The following is a 24,458-nucleotide window of genomic DNA, read 5'->3' as shown; positions in this document are numbered from 1 at the left end:
ACTAAAAATGATTTAGTCACTACAATACAAACCCCTAACGTAGATGCATTTAAACCAGTTTTGTCTGACATGGTAAATTACCAGATTAGAGTGAACCAGGGCTCATCTATCCTTGAAACGCTACAGCGGGGTTCTCCCATCGGTATGGGAAATCCATGTCCCCAAGAGGCGGTAGCTAGGGCGACGGAAGAATTCTAGCCCTGTCTACACTGGGGGTTAGGTCGGCTTAACTAAGTCGCTCAGGGAGATGGATTTTTCACCCTCCTAAGCAATGTACCTGGGTCAACCTAACGTTTTAGTGTAGACCAGGCCCCATTTTGAGCATGAATTACAGTGGTTTAAATGCTTCTACATGAGGGGTTTGCCCTGGTGTAGCTACATTGATGTAGTTACTTACACCAGTGCAAAAAGCCCATGTGTAGACCGTCCCTAAGGCAGCGTCTAGGAACTGGGGTGCTGAGAGCAATAGGCATTTCCCAGGGCTTCCCCCATTTGAAATCTGCCCCCACCTTGCCCCAGCCCCTGCTGGATAATTGAACTGTTTCTTGCCAAGGGAGCAAGAAGATAATACCCACCTGCTTTCCACACACAACTGTGAGCTTGCAAACCTACCATAAGGCCCTTCAGTGAAGCAGCCAAGGGCATTTGCACCTCAAGAAGGCTTGTTATGCTGCTTCTACTGTTATAACCGTGTCCACACTAGCAGGGTTGCACTGATTTAACTCTGTTGGTTTCTATATCAATACAATTACCGCAATGCAAAAACAGCGCAGAGACCTAAATACTACCCCTCAACACAAGCAGGGAGAGTGCCGGCTTCCACCCCAAAACATGATGGGGCAATTTGATCCGTGGAGTAACTCTGTGCCTTTCTCTGCCCCATGGAACTCATTATGTAGTGAAACTCGTCCTGAGAGCTGCAAAGGGCAGGGGAGGGAGAGAACATGGGACATTCTTCTAGTGGGGTCCATCCAAACTCTTTGGGGACAATTGCTCCAGGATTTCACAGGTGCCAGGTGGGAGACCATGGAGCAAGCTCAGTAGGCGCTTCCAAAGCTTCATAGATTTTAAGGCCAGAAAGGACCTCTGTGATCACCTCTTCTGACCTCCTTGGTAACACAGGCCATAGAACCTCACCCACTGATTCCTGCAGCAAGTCCCTCACTTCTGGATGAGCTAGAATATATCTTCTAGACAGACAGTCTACCTGTAAAGACCGCAAGTGATGGAGAATCCTCCACATTCCTAGGTACATTTTTTCCTCCCAATGGTGTATTACCCTCACTGTTCAAAATTTGCACCTTATTTCTAGTCTGAATTTGACTTCATTGAGCTTCAGCTCCAACCAGTGGATCTTGTTATGACTTTTCCTGTGAGATTAAAGAGGCAGCTACTATCAGAAATCTCTTCCCATGTAGGTACTTGAATGTGGACTGTGATCAAGTTCTCTCACTATCAGGCATGCTTTCAAGACCTTGAATCATTCTTGTTGCTTTCTACTGAACGCTTTCCAATTTGTAAACATCCTTCTCCATTTACAATTACTCTTTGCAATCCATTAGTTAATCAATTTTTAATCCATTTAATATGGGTCACGTTGATTTTGGTATAGTGCTACATTTTTTTAATCAAAATGTCACATGGGACTGAGGCCTTGTCTACCCTGCCACTGTACAGTGCTGAAACTGTCTCGCTCAGGGGTGTGAAAAAACACCCCCCCAAGCGATGCAAGTTTCAGTGCTGTACAGTGGCAGTGTAGACAGTGCACCAGTGCTGGGAGCCACTCCCCTCATGGGGGTGGTTTTTTTTTTACAGTGACTACACAGCCATGTTAAAGTGCTTCCATGGCAGCGCTTTAACGTTGGTAGTGAAGACGTACCCTAAGTTAAATATGCCTTGCAGAAACCTGTTATCTCAACAGTTACCTTTGTCAACCAAACTTGTGATCTTATCAAATTATACCAAGTTTCTTTGCAAGATCTATTTTTCATAAAACCATGTTGTTTGGCATTGCTTACATTACCATCTTTTAGGTCTTTACTGACTGCACCCCATATCAGCCTTTCCATGTTTTGCCTAAGATTGCTGTCAGGTTAACCAGCTTATAGCTTCCCCGGTCATTCAGTTTACCCTTCTTAAATGTTGGCAATCAACTTTTTTCAAGTCTTCTTGAAAATTACAGGTAAGGGAGATTGGGACCAGGGGTGGAAGCAGAAAAGGGAATGCAGGGGTATGAGGAGAAGAGATGGTGGAAGGGAAACACAGGGGATGGTACTTGGAATAAAGTTGCTGAGGTGTTAAGGAGTTCCTAGGATTTTGAGTTACAAGGGAATTGGCTACTAGTGGGGCCCCCAAGAATTCATAGATTCATAGATTCTAGGACTGGAAGGGACCTTGAGAGGTCATCAAGTCCAGTCCCCTGCCCGCATGGCAGGACCAAATACTGTCTAGACCATCCCTGATAGACATTTATCTAACCTACTCTTAAATATCTCCAGAGATGGAGATTCCACAACCTCCCTAGGCAATTTATTCCAGTGTTTAACCACCCTGACAGTTAGGAACTTTTTCCTAATGTCCAACCTAGACCTCCCTTGCTGCAGTTTAAGCCCATTGCTTCTTGTTCTATCCTCAGAGGCTAAGTTTTCTCCCTCCTCCTTATGACACCCTTTTAGCAGTTTTCAGGAATCTATCATGTCCCCTCTCAGTCTTCTCTTTTCCAAACTAAACAAACCCAGTTCTTTCAGCCTTCCTTCATAGGTCATGTTCTCTAGACCTTTAATCATTCTTTAATCATTCCCGGGTATTGGGGTGAGAGGGAGAACTGGGGCCTCTGTGCATGGTGGGGAAAGGGCTGCAGGGAGACAAAATACCAGGAGCCGCAGCAATCTCCGGCCCTGCAAAGCCAGCCCGGCCCTTTTAAGGCGGAGGGAGACGGGGGCCGGGCCGGGCTCAGCCCCTATATAGGGCGGGCGGAGGCGGCCCCGTTTTCTCTCTCTCCCGGCCGCGCCGCAGTCCCAGCACCAGGGACCGAGCCCGCTCCTGCCCGATCTCCCGCTACCCATCACGGTAAGGGCGGCTGGGGGCTGGCCCGGCGCGGGCGGGCGGGCGCGGGCTCGGCCCCGGGAGGGGCGGGGGGCGCCGCGCCCCGCACTGGGGGCGCCGGGGTGAGGGGCGCACGTGGCTCCGCTGGGCGCTGCCATGTTGAGCGGGGCCCCTCGGGGCGGGGGCCCGGCGGGTTCGGCTGCGGGAGCGCCCGGCCCCCGCCTCTAAGGCTGGAGCCTCCGCCGGGCCGGGCCTTGGATCCGGGGCCGCGGCCTGGGGTGGGGAGCGGGGCCCTAGTCGCTCAGCAGGTGCCGGCCCGCCACTGAACCCGGCGGGAGGCCGCAGCCCCGGCCTCCCCGTCCCCAGCGCGGGCCTCGGGCGGGCGGCGCCCCTGCCGCCCCGGGGGGAGCAGGCCACGGGGGGGACGGGGCGCCAGGCAGGAGCTCTGAGCCCGGCCTTGTTTTTCAGATGCCCGAAGGAGTGCAGCATGGGGAGGAGGAAGTGGAGACCTTCGCCTTCCAGGCGGAGATCGCCCAGCTCATGTCCCTGATCATCAACACCTTCTACTCCAACAAGGAGATCTTCCTGCGGGAGATCATCTCCAACGCCTCTGATGTGAGCATGGGGGGCCCGCCCGCCCCCAGCGGGAGTGCGGGGCTCTGCAGTGCTGCCGCTGGGTACAGCGGGCACTGCCCGCCCCTGTTACTAGGGCAACCATTGATTTCCCCTACCTGCCGAGGCCCTTAGAGATGCACGGCTAGTGATGAAAGGGCCCTGTAAGGTGCTTTGCCCCTGCCCTACAGGACTCATCCCTAAGGGGGGGTTCTGTCTCCCTGCCCTTGTCCTAAGATTGCCAGCGAGGGGGCTGGTTAATGCCAGATGTGCTGGTGGTCACCTGCCCTTAGGAAAGGGTTGGAGAGCCCCAAATAATCCCCCTCTTCTCCCCTGCCACCCCCACGCTCTCGGTGGAGTAGTAGATCAGTAATCACGTAGCTCCTGGCAGGAGCAGAAGATGCAGCCCTGCTGGCAGTGGCCCCTATCCCCTAGTTTCTTTTCTGCTGCCCTTGGAGGAGCTGGAATGGAGTTGGCATTTGGTGTCACCTGTTTGTTTCTAGGCATTCTCTGCCCTGCATGCTGCTCTGAGGGGATAGCTGGGTGCCTCTCTCAAGTAGGGCCTCTTGTTTTGCCCTCTGGAAGGGTTTGAGTGAAGCCAGAGCTTTTGTGGCAGATCTGTGCCACGGTGATGCTATCTTGAGAGTCCATGGGCCTCACTGTCCAAAGCAGGGAGCGTACAGGATCCATGGAGCAGGTGAATGGTGGGTGGGCCTTGCTAACTGTCTCTGTCCTCCCCCAGGCCCTGGACAAGATCCGTTATGAGAGCCTGACAGATCCCTCAAAGCTGGACAGTGGCAAGGAGCTAAAAATTGACATCATCCCAAACCCCCGGGACCGAACCCTTACCTTGGTGGACACGGGTATCGGCATGACAAAGGCCGACCTCATCAACAACCTGGGCACCATTGCCAAATCTGGTACCAAAGCCTTCATGGAAGCCCTGCAGGTGAGTGGCCTTCAGCCTGTGCACTAGAGCGCTTGGAGTCCTTGTGGGCCTGGGCATCTAGTGGGCTCATGTCCTCCACAGGGCCTTGCAACTTCAACACTCAGTAGTTGGCTAAGAGATGACCCCTTTCTGGGCCTGTGTTCTCCCAGGGAGCAGCCTGCAGTGCTTTTGGCTTGTCCATGTGTTCCTGCACAGAGAGGAGGTGACGGTGCCCTGCCCTGTCCCTGTCTGTATTTGTGGCCTTATCTCTGTGTGTTGGCCCTTGGCCCAGCTCTCTGCTATTGGGACACACCTGGCTGCATCACAGACATCACCTGTCTCTGGTCTCTTGCTCTTCTCACCCATTCTCCTTCCTCTTGCAGGCCGGCGCTGATATCTCTATGATTGGGCAGTTTGGTGTGGGCTTCTACTCCGCCTACCTGGTGGCTGAGAAGGTTGTAGTCATTTCCAAACACAATGACGACGAGCAGTATGCCTGGGAGTCATCGGCAGGGGGCTCCTTCACTGTCAAATCCGATCATGGTATGGACTGTGGCGATGGGTCTGCAGGGAATCAGCCATCCCTTTCCCCTCTGTCTGCCAAGGGGTCCCAGAGAGAGGGGTCCGTATAGAGTTAGTCATCCCCCTCCCACCCTGTCGGCCACAAATCCCAGAGAGGTGTCTGTGGGGAGCTAGCCATGTCCCTCCCACCGTGTCTACCATGGGGCCCCCAGAGTGGTTTGAGGTGGCTGGTGACAAGATGGTATGGAGGGATGAGGTGTTGTAGTCTGTAGCTGCCACTTGGTGGGGAAGCTAGGGGGAGAGGGTCCAGGCTCATGGTATCATATGTGGCGCTTAAGTGACTTGTCAGCTTGGATTAGGTCCCAGGTCTAAGCTGTAGGAGCTGGGGGAGGAAGCGCCCCTCAGTGCTACCCAAAGCCATGGTCTAAGCCTGGTGCTGGGCCAGTGGTAGCTGTGGATCTGCCCTCCCTGCTCATGGATGCGTTTTCTGACCTTGGTTCTCATTAGAAACACTGTGATGATCCTCCCTTTAGTTTAGCTGTGGGCTGCACCTGGCATTGGCATGAGATCTGCAGAGTGAGCTCTGTCCAGTGCCTGTGGCCAGTAATGCCACTGCCTCTCTCCTGATGTCACAGGTGAGCCCATCGGGCGCGGCACCAAGGTGATCCTGTACTTGAAGGAGGATCAGACAGAGTACCTTGAGGAGCGGCGGGTCAAGGAGGTGGTGAAGAAGCACTCCCAGTTCATCGGCTACCCCATCACCCTTTATGTACGTATGTGAGAGAGGGTGGGACCCATGGGAAGACCAGATGGAGCGTGATGGGCTTTACTGGGGTCTGGAGGCAAGGGCTGTGCACTCATTCTGCTGCTGCAGGAGTTGGCCAGCAGAATGGTACAAGGGTGGGGACTAGTTCACTGCTGCTAGGGGGTGGAGATCACCGAAAGGGTGTACTGCATAGTCAGACTCGCATCCCTAAAATCTGTACAGGCACCTTGGGCCATTGCCTAAACTACCAGGCGAGGGACTGGGGCTGGAACTTCACCTACATGGGCCTCTATTGCATGAGCTGTGGGAGGTCTCACCAGCTGGTGGTAGCTATAGATCCTTTATCCTCTTTGTCAGCCCAGCCACTGGAAGGCACCATGTGCGAAATTTGAACCAGTGCTTTACCTGCAGTGCATCACTGCAATATTTAGCCTTTGCATGGTACCCATCAGACTGAAACTCCCATCTCCCTTGGGGCAACGGTGTCTCTGTCACTGCCCCAATCTGCCTGCCTGTCTGGCTCCCATGCACGTAGGAGGCCCTGAGTAAGGTAGGTGCCTTGGCCATAACCCTCTTGCACTTCTCCTTACAGCTAGAGAAGGAGCGGGAAAAGGAAATCAGTGACGATGAGGCAGAGGAAGAGAAGGGGGAGAAGGAGGATGAGGACACAGCCCCCAAGGATGAGGAGAAGCCCAAGATCGAGGACGTGGGCTCAGATGAGGAGGAAGAGGAGGGTGGTAAGGGGAAGAAGAAGAAGACCAAGAAGATCAAGGAGAAATACATCGACCAGGAGGAGCTGAACAAGACCAAGCCCATCTGGACCCGCAATCCTGATGACATCACCCAGGAGGAATACGGAGAGTTCTACAAGAGCCTCACCAACGACTGGGAGGACCACCTGGCTGTCAAGGTGGGTGCAGGGGCTGGGCTGGTAGAGGCCAAGGTTCCCTTTACCTCACAAAGCAGGATGGATTAGTGCACAGGGCCACATTTCTTTGTCATAGGGGTGGGCTCTAGTATAGAAAGGGGGGCCCCAAAATACTCCTTTAGACCCAATGAGATGCCCATGAACAGCAGCTAGTTCTCCTACCGTGGGAAGCCAATCACCCGGCTGAGACTGTTTGACATATCCCTGCTGACCCTGGGCATGGGGCCTCCCACCTGGGTGTGGTGCAGGTTTGCTGGCCCTTTGCTCAGAATGACCCTCACTCCCAATCACCTGCTTCATCCAGATGTGCAGGGTTCTCCTGAGGCCCTGGCTGCCACTCTGGCATGAGCGAGTGGGGGTAGGAGCTGCTGCTTTGGGGGCCTTAGATCCTGCCCAGCAATCACTGGAGGAGGAGATGTTGGCACAGTGGGGAAGAAGGGGAGCGCTAGGAGGCTTGTTGTCCCACCTGCCTGTCTGATGCATTGTGCAGTTTGCTCCAAGGTAGCCATTCAGTCCCCCTACCCAAGGCCCTTTGGGTGTTCCTGCAGCTGGGCCAAAGGGAAGGGCTCTCCCCAGAGGAGGGTTAAAGGAACGAAGTCATGGGAGTTTTGTTCATCTCACCCCTGTCTCCCCCAACGTACAGCACTTCTCTGTGGAGGGGCAGCTGGAGTTCCGAGCTCTGCTCTTCATCCCACGTCGTGCCCCCTTTGACCTCTTTGAGAACAAGAAGAAGAAGAACAACATCAAGCTGTACGTGAGGCGTGTCTTCATTATGGACAGCTGTGACGAGCTCATCCCAGAGTACCTGAGTAAGAGCCTCCTGTGTAACACCCTGCCCTTGTGCAGAGCTCCCTCTCTAAACAGCTCCCCGGCTTCTGGTATTTTCCAGCTATGTTAGCTGCTCCCTCACCATTGCACCACCCCCATACATCATACAGCCTCCTTGCACTGCTGGGAGGGATGCAGAGGGTCAGGTCTCCTGATGCAGCCTGGAGCTTGGGCTTCCTGCTTGGCAATTCTGCTCTCATGCATGGGGGATGGGTGTATGGAGTTAGCCTGGCTGTTCTGATCACCCTCCTTGGGCCTTGGCTTCTTTCCTCCCCTCAGATTTCATCCGGGGTGTGGTGGACTCTGAGGACCTGCCTTTGAACATCTCCCGGGAGATGCTGCAGCAGAGCAAGATCCTCAAGGTGATCCGCAAGAACATCGTCAAGAAATGCCTGGAGCTCTTCACAGAGCTGACCGAGGACAAGGAGAGCTACAAGAAATTCTATGAGGCCTTCTCCAAGAACCTCAAGGTGAGAGCCAGCCAGCCCACCACCTGGGGGCAAAGGGGATGCTGCTGTGCCTTGACATGCTCCACAGGCAGGCACTTGAGGAGCCAGAATTAGTCTCTGATCTGCTCCAAGATGGTGACTTCTCTGGGCCAGGCTCATGGCTCAAATCTGCTCTTCCTGGCAGGGCTCTGGAGCAGAGAGGCCAAACAATCTGTCGTCTTAGCAAGTGTGCCCCAGGGTGCTTGAATGGGAATGCCTCCCTCACTGCATCTGCCCCCAACCTCAGCCCTTGGGTGTGGGTGGGGTGTTTGCAGGGAGGGGCTAGATTTCCCAGCTCTTGAGGGCAGGAGAGCGTTAGTGAGCCACTTCCTGGAGCATGCGTATAAATCAACCTCCTCTGCCCCCAGCTTGGGATCCATGAGGACTCAACCAACCGGAAGCGCCTGTCGGAGCTGCTGCGCTACCACACGTCGCAGTCTGGTGATGAGGTGGCCTCGCTCTCTGAGTATGTGTCCCGCATGAAGGAGACTCAGAAAAGCATCTACTACATCACAGGTGAGGGCTGCTGGCCGGGGGGGCCAAACCTCCCTCCTACCCCATCCCCATCACCTGGGCATGTTGCCTGCCTCCCCCACTCCGCTGCTGCCCCCCCCCCCGGGGGGGGAGGGGGGAGAGGCTGTCCCTCAGAATGGGGATCTCCTCAGCATGCTGGGTTTTGATGTAGCTAATGCAACACCAAGAGGGTTAGATTCCCGTGGGGACCCCTCCTTTAACCCCAGAATGGGACTCTTCTGCCTAGTTACTACCTGGCTCCTCTGGTCGCTGGTGTGACAGAGTTTCCCCCGGCAGGTGGGCTTGTATGAGCCTCCTCCCCAGAATTTCTACTTCCTAGAGAGAGGCTCTTGTTAATCAGGTGCTTTGGAATCCTTGTCTGGGAGGTGGGTATCCAAGTTTTGTGGCCTCATTTCTCTAAGGGAATGGCCAGGCCAGTAGACCCTTGTAATAGGACTTCGGCTGAAACATGGCCCCAACGAGGGTGATGTTGAATTCTAGCCGGTCCCTGCCAGGGGACTGCTGGAAACCCCAGAGTGTAGCCAGCTCCGAGCCCTGGTGACCTCTTGTTTCCCCCAGCACAGGTGAGAGCAAGGAGCAAGTAGCTAACTCCGCCTTTGTGGAGCGTGTGCGGAAGCGCGGCTTCGAGGTTGTGTACATGACGGAGCCCATCGATGAGTACTGCGTGCAGCAGCTCAAGGAGTTTGATGGCAAGAGCCTGGTGTCGGTCACCAAGGAGGGGCTGGAGCTGCCCGAGGATGAGGACGAGAAGAAGAAGATGGAGGAAAGCAAGGCGAAGTTTGAGAACCTCTGCAAGCTCATGAAGGAAATCCTGGATAAGAAGGTTGAGAAGGTAAGCTGGGGTGGGATGCGAATCCCAGCCCAGGGCCAAGTCCTGGCTCGGTGGGGAAGGAGAGCAGGGCACCACTGAATGCAGACAAGGGTTGGACCCTGGCTCAGTGCATGGCCTCTGGTCTTTCTTGTCTCCGGCAGAGGATCAGCTGAAGGAGACTACAGGTCCCAGCATGTACTGCAGCATCTTGCTCTAAGCAGCTGGGCTGCAGGTGAGGGGCACTGACCCAAATGATTGTAGGGGTAGTGCTGTGGGAATGTGCACTGGGTACCAAGGGGTTGGCTGAGCTGCCGGTGCTGTCCCAGGCAGTGTTCCTGAAGCTGGCTGGGAGATCCCTTCAGGGCTGTCTGTCCTTGGGATGTGGTGGTGATGTGGCAAAGCCAGAGGGGAGATGCTGTTGAGGGTGTCTGTGCCCTTCCCTGCAGCCAGGTCTCCACTGCCTGTGCCTCCTTGGCCGTTTGTGGGTGTCTCCGGCTGAGCCTGACGTAAGGGCTGGGGTCCCTGCTTCTGTTGTGACCAGACCCAGTCAGAGGCACTAGACCCTGCTGTTTTTGCCTGGCCTCCGCAGGTCACCATCTCAAATCGGCTGGTCTCATCACCGTGCTGCATTGTCACCAGCACCTATGGCTGGACGGCCAACATGGAGCGTATCATGAAGGCCCAAGCACTGCGGGACAACTCCACCATGGGCTACATGATGGCCAAGAAGCACCTGGAGATCAACCCCGACCACCCCATCGTGGAGACCCTGCGCCAGAAGGCCGAGGCTGATAAGAACGACAAGGCTGTCAAGGACCTGGTGGTGCTGCTCTTTGAGACAGCCCTGCTCTCCTCTGGCTTCTCCCTGGAAGATCCCCAGACCCACTCCAACCGCATCTACAGGATGATCAAGCTCGGGTTGGGTAAGTGCCCCAGGTGACGGGGAGCCGCAAAGAGTTGGCATTTGATGGTAGACACTGGGGAAGGAGCTTTTTCCAGCCCTTCAATGTCAGGGATCCAGAGATCCTGGTCATGGTGGCTTACCCTGAAATCTAGAAGTCGGGCATGTTAGCCAGTTGAGCTGGTCTTTGGCTTCAGCACAGAGCAGGCCTCCTTGGGAAGGAGTGGTAATAACTCATCCCACTCCAAGGTCACTCATGCTGGCCACTAGAAGGAGCTCTGACCCCTCAATCCTGGCTTATCCTTTCCTCAGTTCATGGAAGGAGTGGTCCCAAGGTGAGCTTTCCTCACCTAGCTCACAGCAGAAAGTGCAGTGGAGGGAAGGGCCTGCGGGAGGGGCTGTCTCCTGGCATGAAGCAAATCCCATTATGCCATGACAGGAGGGTTTAAAATGTACTTTATCCTGTGCAAGCTAGAGTGGTGTGTAACCTAATCAGCATGTGCATTAGCCGGCTGGTGGCAGGTGTTGGCAGCAAATGGGAGGAGAACTGGTTTGAAAATGGTCTTTTTTTCCTAGTGGAAAACTGACTTTTCAGTGAGAAATTGAAAACCCAAAACGTTCCATGGTAACTTCTGATTCAGCAATGCTGCCACCAGGCCTTGGGGGGGGGGGGGTTGTAGTTTCTGTGCCTCATGCTCCCATTTGTTTCTGTGGGCCTCACTAAATCTCCCACAATGCACCACTCTCCCATTAGCTCCTGTGGTGCATCATGGGGAATGTAATCCCTTGGTGAGTTTGGCCCATGGAGGAGAATGGGGGCAGGAGGCACCATGGCGGCATTTCTGAACTGAAAGGTGGTTTTCAGGCCATGGCTTGTTGACAGGCAGTGTGCGTTTTCCAGGGAAAGCAGACGCGCTTTGGCATGCACAAAAGAGCATTGATGGAAAGCTGGTTTTCTGCTGTGACTAAATTGGCTGGAAATGCATTGCCCAGCCCTCCAGGAGAGGGCCCTGGCCTAGCCACACTCACAATGTGTCTGTGTGTGATATAGCCTGGGGGTGGCCCTCAAAGTAACCGGCCTGCACATCTCCCTTCCTCCCCAGGTATCGATGAGGATGAGGTGATTGCAGAGGAGCCCAGTGTTGCGGTCCCTGATGAGATCCCCCCACTGGAGGGGGAGGAAGATGCATCCCGCATGGAGGAGGTGGACTAAAGGGGGCCATTCCCCCTCCCATCTTAGCTCCCTGCATCATCTCTGCTTGGAAGGGGCAGGGCCTGGCCTCTGCAACTGCTACTGACTCCTCGGCTCCCCTAGTGTTGTGTTTCCCCACTTGTTTCCCACTGTCAGTAGTGGGTGGGGTGGCAGGGTCCCAGCCCTGTCTGGTCCATCTGTCTTTCTGCTTGTGTTGAACCAGCTGCTTGGGGGGGTGGGTTGTGCTGATGGGTTCTGATTTTCCCCCATGGGGGGTCTTGTGCTGCTCCTGGGCACTAAGCACCCACCCCGCCCCAGCTGGGGTGAGCACTGAGCTTGAGCATCCCTGCCCCCTCCCCCCAAGCACAGCAGGGAGCCCAATCCCCACCCCCTGGCTGCTGCCTGCATCCTAGGGTAGGATGTTGTATTTTGTCGGCCGTTTGGTTTTTTGTTCTACTGAAATTTAATTAAAGTATCAAATAGAGAATGCGGTTTACACAGCGGCTGCCTTGTCTGGGTTATGTTGGGAGTCCCTGCAGCACCCAAAGGGAGTGATGGCAGGTGTGGGGGAGACAGGCCACTGCAGCACCAGTTGTGGAGAGCAGTGCTCTGTGGCGGCTGAGTGCTGCATTCAAGGCCCTGCTCTCTCTCTGAGAACTGCTCAGAGCAGTTGCAGCCCCAAGCACTCATACCCCTGCCCTGGGGGTCAGCTTAAGGAAAGGCCCTGGAGCGGGAGCTGAGGCTGGGGCTTGCGATGCTGTTGCCCCTGCTTGGCACGTGTGTATTTGGCTGCTAGAGTAGCACCTGCTAAACTTCAGGCTGTGTGCCAAGTGCAGGGAACTGGGCTTGTCCTTGAAAGGGAAGGCAGGGGTTGGGGCTGCAGCTCCTTTGTCTCTGCTGCTCCTAGCCACTTCGCGTCCTGCTCTGTTGCTTACCCTCCAGCTTCCCATGTGGAGGGCACCTACCTCACGTTGACAGTGGCTTCCTGAGGAGCTGGGTTAGCTCACCTCTGCCTTTTTCAGCAATGGGTAGGGGGCAGCTGCACATGTACAAATGCTATGGAAGGCCAAGGCAGAATCGGGAGTCCTGCCTCTGCTGAGATTTGCGCAAGTCTTGTCTCAACAATGGAGCTAGTCTACACTGCCCTAAGTCTTTGAGCAGCAACCTGTGCCCTCAGCCTGCTCTCCCCAGGAACTTTAAGATCCCATTCCAATTTGCACACCCCGAATTCAGTGCACAAGTAGTAATGTCCTTAATGGAGCTGGAGTTCAGGGGCTTTCTTCCTGTTGTGCTGTGGGCTGACCTGGACCCTCCGAGGTAATGGCTGAGTATCTACCGCTTGAGCTAGTAGCTGCTTTCCCTGCCTGGGTAGTCTAAAAACTACACTGTGGAAGAGCTTCTGTGTTCTCCTAGGCTCCCTTGGCTCTGGTGATCTTAGTCCTGGAACACAGGTGCAGAGGAAGCACCAGATCTGACTTGACTTGCTGTCTTCAGCAGGAGGCCTAATGGAGCCAGTGTGGGAAGAGTTCACCCTTCCCCCATGGCCACCTGGCAGGCTGGAGAGCTGCTGCGGGGCAGGGAGTGTCCCTGTGCTTCTCTCCAAGGGGATGGAAGAGGTGTAGGACTCCAACCTTGCCACAGAGTGGCACCCTCCTCCTGCCAAGGCCCAGTATTGGAGCCAGTGCACGCTGGAGAGATGTAGCTCCTGCAGGTTGTCTTCTGGGGGTTAATTCGCTCCCTGTAAACCCTGCCCTTGCTTGCTGTACACCTGGGCTGCTGTAGAATCACAGCTGCCAGAGCATTCTCAGGCTGCCCCTTCCTCTCTGGGGGATAGAACGAGCCAGGACCCAACTCAGATGGATGGGCCTTCAGGAGCAGAGCCAGCTTGTGGGAGGGTGCTGGCAGCTGCTGGACCTTGCGAGGTTGCACTACCTCACAATCATCAGGGCTGCTGTTGGCCAGAGGGCAGCTGTGATGGGCTAATTGATCTAACGGTTGCTTGGTGTCTAAAGGGGGGAGTTGTAGGAAAAGTCCAGCCTTACCCTCAATGGGAGGGGCAGGAGCTTTAGCAGTAGGAGGCTGGTGGTTACCTCCCCTCCCATTTCTGTGGTTGGTTGGTTGGTCTTTACATCCTACCATGCAGTTGGCCCAGCTCCCCAACCAGGCCCTACATGCTGCAACTCCAGAACTTCCCTCTGCTCAGCAGGTGCTTCTCCTGCTCCTAGCCACCAGGATGGAAGTGGGGGAGCAGTGACCAGGTCACAGGTGGGAGAACTCTGTCAGGTCTGGAAGTTATATGGTGGCTGGGTGCATAGTTGGGAGAGGGGTTGGCCACAGCTGCCTGCTGGTTTGTGGGGGCTTAACAGGAGCTTTGCAAGTTTTTGTCCTAAGAAGAGTGTATTACTGCCCAGTGCACTTATACCTACCCCAGCTGCAGCCCCCAGCAACTCTGTCCACAAGGCTGGGAGGGGGGGCACCTGAGCCAAGTGCTTTGTTGGTTGCTTGGCAGGAGCCACAGCCTGTGTGATATTTGCACAAAATGGAGCAATCTCCATCTTCAACACAAAGGGGCAGAGCCTACAGCTCCCAGCATGCAACAGGGGCTGTGCCCCAGAGTACGGCCCTGGGGCTTGTGGGCTACCTTGCATGCTGGGAGTTGTAGTCCCCCACTGTTACATTAAAGGCTAGCAGCTGTGGGGCACATTCAGACATTCTGGGGCTTGTGCTGAACAGCACCCCTGGCCCGGCAATCATGTGGGGGAGTAGGCCAATGTTCTTCAAACAAAAATATTTTTGCATGCGAAAAAAAAGGACCCATTCCAAAAACAATCACCTCCCCCTTTCAACAAAACTTTAACTGGTACCCACTCACCCCCACTTTTTCAGGGGCAAAGTGGAGGGGCTCAACCAAGGTGGGCAAATTGGGGCAAAACCACCCCTGTTCTACACATATGTTCTGGGCAACCCACTAACCCAGCCTGCCCTCCACCATTCTGTTACTGCCCTGCAGTTTCCCAACACCTAGGAAGGGGCACTGGGCTGGGGACAGGTTGGTAGTGTCCCCCTCTGAGAAGTGTCATTTCTAAAGTAGCTGCTCTCGCCCTGGCAGTGCATGGTATGGCAGACAGGCTATTTATTACCACCAACTGCAGGGGACCTGCTCTAGTTTGCACGACTGCACCATGGCAGAGGTGGCTGAGGGAGAAAGCAGTGGAAGTTGTACCTTAGCAAACAGGTATTCTCACCTCTGACAATGGGCAGTGCCAGATGCTTCAGTGGAAAACGGTAAAAAAAAAAAAACCCAGAAAGGACAATGTGCTCACAGGAGCAGTTTCTCCCCACACACCACCAGGCAGTGGCTGGCATATGCTCTGAAGCAGGGGGGTTTATCACCTTTCTATTTTTAACCAGCAGTCTGAATGGGGCAGTTCTCATTAACCATACAAATGGCTGCTCCTTTTCTGAATTCTGCTATGCTCTTCGCCACTGTAGAATAGTGTGGCAGTGAGTTCCACAGACTAACAGTCACTACCTGAGTGTCTCCTTTTATCCATTTTGAATTTGGCACCTTTCAGTGTCAGCATAGCCCCTGGCTCTGGTGTTATGACAAAGGTTGAAGAGCAATGGCCAACCTACCTTTTATAGATCACTCATGTCCTCGCTTTTCATCTCTCCAATAAAACAGCCCTGCGTTTTTCAGTCTCTCCTGACATGGAAGTCTCTCCCAGTCACTGAGTATTGTCACCCAGCTCTGACCCCCTCTCTTGCTGCTCAATCCTTTCTGAGAGCAGGTGACCACAAGTGAAGTCATCTGAGCACTTTTATGGAACAGTGTTAGCCTAGCAGGGAGGCTAGTCCCTGGCTCTTCAAACAGCTTTCCATCCTGCTAGCTCTTGACTAACTGCTCCCCACACCTTCCTCCTCTAGGGTGGAGGGTCTGAAGCTGGGGTTTGGCACAGAACACAGCTCCATGAAGGCTTTACTCCTTTACGGCCTGTTACAGCAATGGAGACTCTGGGTGGCAGGCGCTCAGCAGGGCATAGAGTGGCCCCTACTCAGCAGTGGAAGGCAGAGCTAGAAGAGGCCATGGCTGAACCTACAGGCAGGCTGACCAGAGCGTACTGCCCAGGAACAAGACATTTATGCAGCCAGACTCAGGGCACAGAGAGCTAACAGCTGCCCTCCCAGCCACACAAACAGGGACAATGAGCAGCCGGCGTGTGCAGAGGGCTCAGGCTGGGACACAGTGCGAGCCCAAACCCCTGAACCTGGCTCTGCCCTAGACTAGAACTCAGGAGAGCTGGGTTCAATACCAGGGTCCACCCCACCATTCCTGGGTGACCTCAGGCAAGGCCCTGGGCCTGTTCCCCCATCTGTAGGCTGGGGCTAATAATGCTACCCTGCTGCCCCAGGGGGAGGGGGTGAGAAAGTCAGTGTGCACCCTTCAGCCACAATGGCATCAAAGTCCCTAGCCAGAGAGCTCCCAGGAGCAGTGTCTTCCCCCCGCCCCCAAGAGCATTCAGACCCCAACAGTCCACCCAGGGGCACTGTTTGCAGCAGCTTTTTAATTTAATAAAATAAAAAGAGACCAACTTGCATTTTAAAAGTACCCAAACCATTCCCCTAGCAGATGGGGGAGGCCTGGTCTGTTTGGAAACAAAACCGTTACTGGGTCAAACCCAGGTTCCCGAGGTGGAGCCAGGGCAAGTGGCTCCCTGCATCCAGGATTGAGAGCAGCCACGTGCAGGGAAAAGGAACCTGGGCTGGGCTTTGTCCTGTCTCCGGGACCGCTGCGTACCACAAAGCCCTAGCTAGGCTGCTGAGTGGGCTGGTGCTAGCACCTCCTGCTGGCAGGAAAAAGGAGAAACAAGGAGGGATATCCCAGGAAGGGGATCTTTGTGCTTTTCTAAAGGGCAGGAGCCAATTACGAATCCCCGAAGCCAGAGAGCAGAAAGAGCCCTTAGGGGATCCTGGGAGTTCTAGTTCAAACCTATGACAAGAGTAAACGTAAACAAGAAAGGAAAAGCAGCACAAAACGCGAACGGAATGGAGCAGAAGGGCCAGGCCAGGAGACAGAAATGGAGAAGGCTCCCAGCAGGGACAGCGTAGAGCGCGACCTGCCAAGCCAGCAAGGACAAGGCTACTGTTCAAGAGGCACCTGCCACAAATTCAGACTGCTACGCAGCAGCTCTTTTACCAGCCCTGGTAATGGGATGTGGCTAGGGAGGCCCCATGCTCCTGCCCCGTTCCCAACAGCGCCTCCTGCTGGGAAAGGCAGGGACTGATGTAGCTGAGAGCTGCCCCCCCGTCCAGCCAGCGCTCCTGCCCCGCTCCCTACACCACCTGCTGCTGGGGCAGGCTGAGACTGGAGCTTCTCTCTCAATCATACGTATTTGTAAAGAAAAATGATAGTGTTTTCTTGCCGTTCTCTTACTATCGGCTCTGTAGTGAGGAAAGAAATGGGGAGTGAAGCTGGAGACAAGAAAGTGCCAGGGAATAAAGCTCCCTTGTTCATAAATAATCTTCAAGAGAAGCCCCGAGTACCAGATGGAGCTAGGGCAGGAGTTAACCCCACTGCACTCCTGGGAACTAGACCTGCCCCCTGCTCCGTTCCTGGGGTGATCTCAGGGAAGTGAAATACTCAGACCTATTAAGGCAACAGGAGAAAGGTGTGGTGGAGGCCCGGAAAGCACCTCACTTCCTCCAAGCCCACTCCAGCTCCTTGTCCAGGAAAAGCAGTTGGCAAAGGGAGTCATTGTTTCTCCTCCTCTCCTCAATAGGTTCACAAAGAGAACAGAAATAAAGCAAGTGCCCTGCAGTGGGAGAGGGGAGGAGGGCATGGTCTGTCCCATGGCCCCTAAACCTTCTGCACTGGGACCTCGCCGACGGGCAGCTTCTTGCTATGCTTCTTCATGCGGCTGCGGGCATAGACGCGCAGGAAGAGAGCCATAAAGACCACGGCCACGCCCAGCCCGCCCACCACGGTGATGGCGTGCCCGTAGATGAGGCAGGAGAGCAGGATGGCAAAAGCCTGGCGCAGCGTCATGATGATGGTGAAGACGGCCGCCCCAAACTGATTGATGGTGTAGAAGATGAAGAGCTGGCCAAAGGCGGAGCAGATGGACAGCAGCACGGCGTGGGCTGCGAACTCGGAGTGGCGGGCCATGAAGCGGGCCGACTCCAGCAGGGCGCCCTGCTCCAGCAGCGAGCCCATCGTGAAGAGGCAGGAGAAGACGTTCACCCCAAACATCATCTGCACCGGGGACATCTTGTAGGTGAAGAGGGCGTCCTGCCAGTTGGAGGTGAAGCTGTCGAAGACGATGTAGCCGGCCAGGAGGACCACCCCTGAGAAGGTGGTGACGGTGGAGAGGTGCTTGGTGGGGGCGCTGGAGAGCAGGAACATGCTGACCCCCACCGAGATAAGCACCGCCGTCAGGTACTCCCAGTACTCGTAGCTCTTGCGCGACACCAGCTTGCCCATCAGCATGACCGGGATCACCTTGGAGGCCTTGGCCAGCACCTGGGTAGGGAAGCTGATGTACTTGAGTGCCTCATATTGGCACCAGCTGCTGAGGATGTTGGAGAGCGAGGCAAAGGAATACTTGTACATGGGGGCGCCGTGGCGCGGCTGCTTGGTCAGGGCACAGTACAGGCCGGCTACGGTGAAGGCCAGGATCCGGTTCATGAAGACGAGGAACTGGGAATCTTTGAACTTCTCACCAGGATCTGTCTCGGTGGCCCCATATGTTCGGGTCATGACCCGCTCCTGGAGGACGCCCCACGTCAGGTAGGAAGCCTGCAAGGCACGAAGAGCAGAGGGCGAGTGAGGAGTAGGGATGGCAGCCAGCAGCCACCGCACGCAGGGAGGAACAGTCCTGTCTGAGCATCTCTCCATTTGCACCCAGCAGGGACCAGGCCCCCCTCCTGCATACCCAATGCACCCAGCAAAGAGATGGTGCCTGCCACCACCACATCCAGCTGGGGAGCAGTGAACCGGCCTGCCCAGCCACTTCATCCTCACTCCCACTGCCCCCACCAGAGAGCCAGGGGAGAAATCAGCCTGGCTCCTGCCCAGCTGTGTGCAGAGGGATCAATGGGCAGCATTTCATTACGCACAGATCTGGAGAGCACTCTCCGCCCGCGGCCAGCTCCCCCTACAGTTAAGGCTGTAAATACCCAATGAAAAACCTGTTCCGGCTCTCGAGTGCATAGCCACAAACTCAAACAACACAGGAAATGGCAAAGCAAGTGTCCCAGCAGTCGCATTAACTCTGCCCTAGTACACTTTATGGGATACACTTCACAAGATAAACAGTTCTGTATTAAGCTGCCTGTTTAACCAGAAAAACAGGAATAGACAACATGGCAAAGATGTGCCCAAGATCCTGATGCCGGTGGAACCTTCACACTGCAGTTCCTGCTCTTTAACTCCGCAGCCTTGATGGTGCATTAACACAGGTTTTTGCATTTAGTTTCCTAGGTCATTTCTTAAATCAAAACCAATTCTAATTGCAAACCCAGAGGAAACTGCCCTCTGTGAGGACTATCATCTGTCCATCAAGGTACTTATATGGCCCTGCTGCCACAGTATTGGAGCTCCTCACAGACATAATGGAGTTATTCTCCTACCTCCCACTGTACCGCTGGGAAACTGACATACAGAGAGAGAAAGTGACTTGCCCTAAATCACATAGCGAGTCTGTGACAGAACCAAGAACTGAACGCTGATCTCCTGAGTCCCCATCCAGTGCCTCCATCACGAGGCAGTCCCTCCTCTCATTGTTCAGGCAGCATTTCGGGCATTTTTCCTGTAGCTATGACTCAAAGAAGCAGGATCACAGTTTCCTATTCATCTCAGCTGAACTCAAACACTGGAGAGATTTTTTTCAGTTTCCTAATCAAATCTACCTAGGGGCAGAGCCTGAGTTTAGGACATTCCAGCCCCAGAGGTGAGAACACGGGTTAAACTGCATAGTGCTCTGATGCATGAAACACAGTGGGGGGGCCAGAACGAAATTCAAAAACCAGTTCTAAATGGCAGTAGCTCACCCATTCAGGTGTGCGGAGAGCACAGAGCAGACAGACAATAGCTTCCAGCCCACCAGACGTTGTCTGAATGGCTCTCCAAGACACTCAAAGGGCCACCCTGGCAAGCAGCCTGGAGCACACAAAAAAGGAGTGCCCCACAGAGACTACGTGTCCCACCATGCAATGCTGCCAAGCAAAACTCCATGAGAACATTGGCTGCTGGGACTCAGTCTCTTGAGGCCACCAACTGGCAACCTGCCCCAGGTCATTGCTCCATCTCCGCCCCACGGCAGGATGGCTATGAACATGTCAGGGCTCTACCTGAAGGCCAGCAGCACAGAAGAGCAGCTTGAGGATCTGCTGGGCCGTCGAGGACTCCATGGTCTCATTCCGAGCCGCCAGGGAGATGTCATCTGGGTGTGCGGACTTGGCCTCGCTGCCAAAGACACACGACTTGATGACGGGGAAGCAAATGCCGCGGCCTGGAGGGTTGAGAGAACCAGGGAGGTCACGTTAACTTAGGAGGGAGGCTTTCTTCCCTCCCAAACCCCCCTGCCAGTGCTAACCCACCCACCAACCTGTCTGGGCTGTGGCAAGGTAGAGCCTGGGGCCTTCTGTGGCCTGTATCTATAAAGCACCTTCAATTGGCTCACTCCCACCCCCAATCCTCCTTTGTCAACAGGGCCCTTCCCAGCTGAGAACAGACAGTAGGCAGGCACCCAGAGCTGAGAGCTCACCCGTTTGCAGATCTGAGGGGCTCTGCGCATTACCCACAGTGCCCTATACCGATTGCTCTAACAGATTCCAGAATATCTAACAGGAAACAGCCACAGTGGTCACTGTTGAGATAAAGCCGTGGAGATGAGCTAGATGAATTTGGCTGTCTCCGGGTAGCCCCTAGCTGGCACTGAAGCAACGAGAGAGCTCTGCAAGGGGCCGGAACAGCAGAGAGGTAGAGGAGCTGGGGGTTGGAACTGAGGTGCATTGGCAGAGGTCTGAGGCGAGCCCAGGGGGACGGAGGTTGGAATTGAGGTGCATTGGTCCCCTCTTACCTGTCTCCAGGTAATTCTTTCTCTTGAAGTACTGGATGAGCAGAAACCCTGGCACCATGATGCTCGCATAGCCCGCAGCATTAAGGAAGAAACGGAAGAGCCAGAAGTCCCCCCACGAGTCCTGTAGGGCGGCCGATACCACTTCATTGGCAGCCATGGTGGGGAGAGCAGCCAGCATGACAGCCAGGCACAACCTGCCAAGAGAAGGCAATCCAGGCGGTGAGCTGCAGGGGGGCCACTGGCCCAGCCAGCAACACCAGGATTCCTTCCACCTTCCCAGTCACCAAGTCAGAGGCAAGCTGGGAGTGTAAGGTCCCCTCCCCCTGCTTTGGGAGTTACCCAGGTGCACCTTCAACACGCGACACTGTGATCAAAGTTCAGCCCAAATGGAACATTGGTGTAAGTCACCAGGGAACAGGGGAAAACTTCTCAGCGGTTTGAAGTGCGTCCCAGCTAAATTCCATTCAGCCTCCCTAAACGCCTCCCCAGTTTCAATTGGGTACAGGAGTCTTCCTCCCTTCTCGTCGGGTGTTGGTGTGAGACTGTCAAACAGTTGTTGCGTCCACCCCCAGAGGTGGCTACGTTTCGGGGGTGGGTGAAGCAACTCCAGTGTGCAGGGCGCTTGGAGGTCAAGGGCACAAGAGAAAGGAATGTTGTTTGCTCGGGTTTTAGGAGCCAGGGCGTTTGCAGCTCTGAACGTTCGGGCTCTCGGAGCGTCTTGGATGGTGCTAGTGACATGGCTTTACACACACACCAGCTCCAAATGCTTTTCCTCTTTGGGGCTCTTACTGGCAGGTGTTTCACCTTCAGCCGCACTTTTATGGGGGGGGGGGGGAAGGGAGCCACGAAATGGAAGCAGCAGCTCCCACCCTGCAGCTCCTGTTTCAGCACCTTCCTGTAAAGCAAACAGCAGCGGTGGCTCAGGGGAGGGCCCAGCTGGGAGCCACCCCTCACATCCTGCTGCAGCAGGGGGAGGTGGGGAAGGTGATGACGGGACACACAGAGCTTAGAATGTGCAAGGCCATTCGCTAGAGCTGAGAGGCTCTCCAATCTCCAAGGCTCATCCTCAACGCCAGAGAGAGCATCTGGGCTCAGGAACTTTCCCATAGGCATATGGGGTGGGAATTTTAATACCACCCTCCTTGGGAGTATCCAGCATTCACACCACACCGGCTTAGCCACCAATCTGCCACCATTAACACAGTAGGGGTCCACAGGGTCCAACTGGGGTTCTCCCCCACATGGGATAGGCCCAGCATCGCCCTCACCTCCAACTCATCTCCTGGGACAGCGTTACATTACAAGAACAGGAACAAGGCCTGCATGCAAGGTGGAGATCTGGGTCAGCGGATACTAGGGTCACTGCATCCCCCAAATGATGACTTCCTATACACACACCTGCCCACAGCAATTAGACTGGGTCAGAACCGCCTACTAAGTTAGATCAGGGCACTGGGGGGTCAGGACTCCTGGGTTCTATTCCTGGCAACTACTGATTTAATCTGTGGCCTTGGGCAAGTCCCTTCCCCGGCTCACGCCTCCGTTTACCTGGTTGTAAAATAGGGATGATGATAGTATCCTCCCACGGGGGCTGCGAGGCTGAATTAATGTCTCAAGTGCTGCGGGGTCCTCTCATGGAAGGGGCCAGAGAAGGGTAAAGTGTTCATTATAACAAAGGCGCATTGATGGGTCCTAAAGGGAGCCTCCATTGAGGACCCTCAGTATCAGGGCTATGGGGATCATGGATATAAATTTAACCTATAGCAGCCTAGAGTCTATATCAGTAACAGGGCCTTAAAGACAGGAAAGAAAGTTGCCTTTGACATCCCACCACCTACAACCCCTCCTTTCCCTCTCAGGGAAAGGCCTCGGGGGCATTTCCCTTCCCCAAACAGCCTTGAGAAAGGGACACCCAAACTCTAAGGACCTTGTCAAGACAGACACCGCAATTTGCGCAGAAAATTCCCTCCCTCGTGTGACTAACAATACAGAAACTCTCAGCCCAGAGAAGTTCAAACCGCTGCTCCTCTCTGGGGCTGTCTGGTTCACATTATCACATGCTGCAACAGCTGGGTGCTGACATAGCAGGGAAACAGTTCGATAACCCTGGTGTCCCTAAGGAAGAGGGGCCCGAGAACATTTCTGTGCAGACTGGGTTCTTGCTAGCGACATTGAGGGCATCACTGACTTAGCACCATCCCACAGAAATCCCACCTCTGCTCCCCTCATTAGCATCTCCTGCAGCAAGGGACACACACACGGGGTTCTTGTACGTTAACCCCTGGGCCCAACCGTAGGCATCTGGGGTGAAACTACATACACCCCCCCACCTAACTTGTCTGAATTGTCCTCATTCAGAATTAAATCCTTATTGATCACAGTGGCCATGGTACCTTGGGCACTGGGGTGGGGCCAGCAGGAGACGTGCCCCCTGCTTCACTGAGGTCAGATTTAAACTACATTGAACTGCAGGAGTGGGGTCGGGGCTAGCAGACAGGGTATATCCCTCCCACCTGATACTTGGACCAACACCTGTGCTGAGGATAGCAGGAGGGGTCAGCCAGGGAGAGAGCTAAGGCCAGCCTCCACCACTGATAATCCCTAGGGCTGGGGAGATTTCAGAGAGGGTGAGTGATAAACGGTTTGGTAGTTGGGTGGTGTCTGCTGATACCTCCTTGGCCCCCTCCAAGCCCCCGTGGGAGGAGTAACAGCTCTGGTATCCCAGGCCCAAAGCGAAAGGGAGGGTGCAGCCGGACAATGGCTCGCTCTATCCCTTTAGCTAGCAGGCCCCGCCAGACAGTTCCACGCACCAGGTCCCTCCCCTCTCCAACAGGGTGGCTAGTGTTACAGGTAGCACCACAGAGCCAGAGCTCGGCAGCACTCACCAGGCATGAAAGGAGCTTTCATAGGCTCAGGCCCACAGAGCGGCCAGGAAATTGGGAGGACAAACTCAGCTACTGTTCCCCTTCCCAGAGAAGGGGCAGCTTTCTGACGCACAATCCCAAAGCCAGGGCGGGACAGAGCCCCTGACCCTCCCCTTCCCCTGGAGTTTCTAACTTAGCCTTTCAGGCACCTCAGCACTTGGGCCCTGGACTAGGAGTCGGGAAAGACCCCTCTGTGCAGAGTAAAACCCACCTAACCTAGCTCAACTCTAAGACCACAGGGAAGGGGAGAGAGGAACCCTTAGAACAAACAAATCCCCTGCCCCATGGGCTCCTCACACAGCTCCTCGGTCACAACCTGCAGTCCCCACCCTGCTGTACCAGCCCTGGGTTCCCCCCACCCGCAGCTCAGCCAGTGCCCCATAATCCTGACCCACAGCCTCCTGCTATCCTCACGCTGGGCTCCCCACATGCAGCTCCACCCATGCCCCTCACTCCTGACACCGCTGCTGGTGCCTATTTAAAGAGGCCAAACCAGATGTCAGTGCCATTGCAGCAACTTTTCTTCAATTCTTTGGGGAGTGGGAGATCACATGACCGGCTACGTTCATCCACCCAGCGGGAGTTCCCATCCCACCCAACGGACGAGCCATAGCCCCTGGATTTCTACAGCAGACTGACCTTGACAGTGCCTGATCTGCCAGCAGCATGGAGCCTGGAGTGAGGGGGACGCATGGCTGCAACAAGTCTCTCCCTCAGCAGCCTTCAGGGCCACGGTGAACTTGGCAGACCTTATCTAGCTCCCTGTGCAGAGTATTACCAGCAGGACACTCCTGCGGTGGTGGAACAGAGAGTGTCAACATCACTCAGTCAACAAGGGAAGGGCCTGGCTCCAGGAGGCCTTGGGCTTCTCTGGCCTGTGAGGGGGCACTCTGATCTGG

General features: G+C 55.0%; 2 protein-coding genes across 3 annotated transcripts; one reads left to right on the top strand and one right to left on the bottom strand.

Annotated features, from left to right (window-relative positions):
• Positions 1-2,985: 2,985 nt before the first annotated feature.
• Positions 2,986-12,053, top strand: HSP90AB1 (heat shock protein 90 alpha family class B member 1). Its single transcript, XM_026649599.2, has 12 exons — positions 2,986-3,069; positions 3,514-3,660; positions 4,400-4,606; positions 4,969-5,128; positions 5,743-5,876; positions 6,466-6,783; positions 7,445-7,610; positions 7,909-8,099; positions 8,486-8,633; positions 9,215-9,483; positions 10,052-10,385; positions 11,467-12,053. Exons 2-12 carry the CDS (start codon positions 3,514-3,516, stop codon positions 11,574-11,576), a joined length of 2,184 nt encoding a protein of 727 aa, XP_026505384.1. The 5' UTR covers positions 2,986-3,069; the 3' UTR covers positions 11,577-12,053.
• Positions 12,054-16,110: 4,057 nt separating this feature from the next.
• Positions 16,111-24,405, bottom strand: SLC35B2 (solute carrier family 35 member B2). 2 transcript variants are annotated; one of them, XM_024193779.3, is made up of 4 exons: positions 22,184-24,405; positions 20,636-20,829; positions 19,905-20,065; positions 16,111-18,351 (listed from the first exon to the last, which is right to left on the bottom strand). In XM_024193779.3, the coding sequence occupies exons 2-4, from the start codon at positions 20,811-20,813 to the stop codon at positions 17,413-17,415; spliced, it is 1,278 nt and encodes a 425-aa protein (XP_024049547.1). In that variant the 5' UTR covers positions 20,814-20,829; positions 22,184-24,405; the 3' UTR covers positions 16,111-17,412. The 2 variants fall into 2 exon arrangements, with proteins under 2 accessions (XP_024049547.1, XP_026505383.1); XM_026649598.2 differs by having other exon boundaries at positions 24,199-24,405.
• Positions 24,406-24,458: the final 53 nt, after the last annotated feature.

The sequence above is a fragment of the Terrapene carolina genome, unplaced genomic scaffold (genome assembly GCF_002925995.2).
Source record: "Terrapene carolina triunguis isolate 2854851 unplaced genomic scaffold, T_m_triunguis-2.0 Scaffold85, whole genome shotgun sequence".
Lineage (NCBI taxonomy): Eukaryota > Metazoa > Chordata > Testudines > Emydidae > Terrapene > Terrapene triunguis.
This window is presented reverse-complemented; position numbering and strand designations above follow the sequence as displayed.

Coding starts and splice junctions, on each gene's coding strand:
- HSP90AB1 (XM_026649599.2), top strand. CDS start 3,514: ATGCCCGAAGGAGTGCAGCATGGGGAGGAGGAAGTGGAGACCTTCGCC. Junction 8,100..8,485: donor CCTTCTCCAAGAACCTCAAG/GTGAGAGCCAGC, acceptor CTCTGCCCCCAG/CTTGGGATCCATGAGGACTC. Junction 9,484..10,051: donor TGGATAAGAAGGTTGAGAAG/GTAAGCTGGGGT, acceptor TGGCCTCCGCAG/GTCACCATCTCAAATCGGCT.
- SLC35B2 (XM_026649598.2), bottom strand. CDS start 24,227: ATGCTGCTGGCAGATCAGGCACTGTCAAG. Junction 20,066..20,635: donor AAAGAATTACCTGGAGACAG/GTAAGAGGGGAC, acceptor TCAACCCTCCAG/GCCGCGGCATTTGCTTCCCC. Junction 18,352..19,904: donor TCTGTGCTGCTGGCCTTCAG/GTAGAGCCCTGA, acceptor CGTGCCTTGCAG/GCTTCCTACCTGACGTGGGG.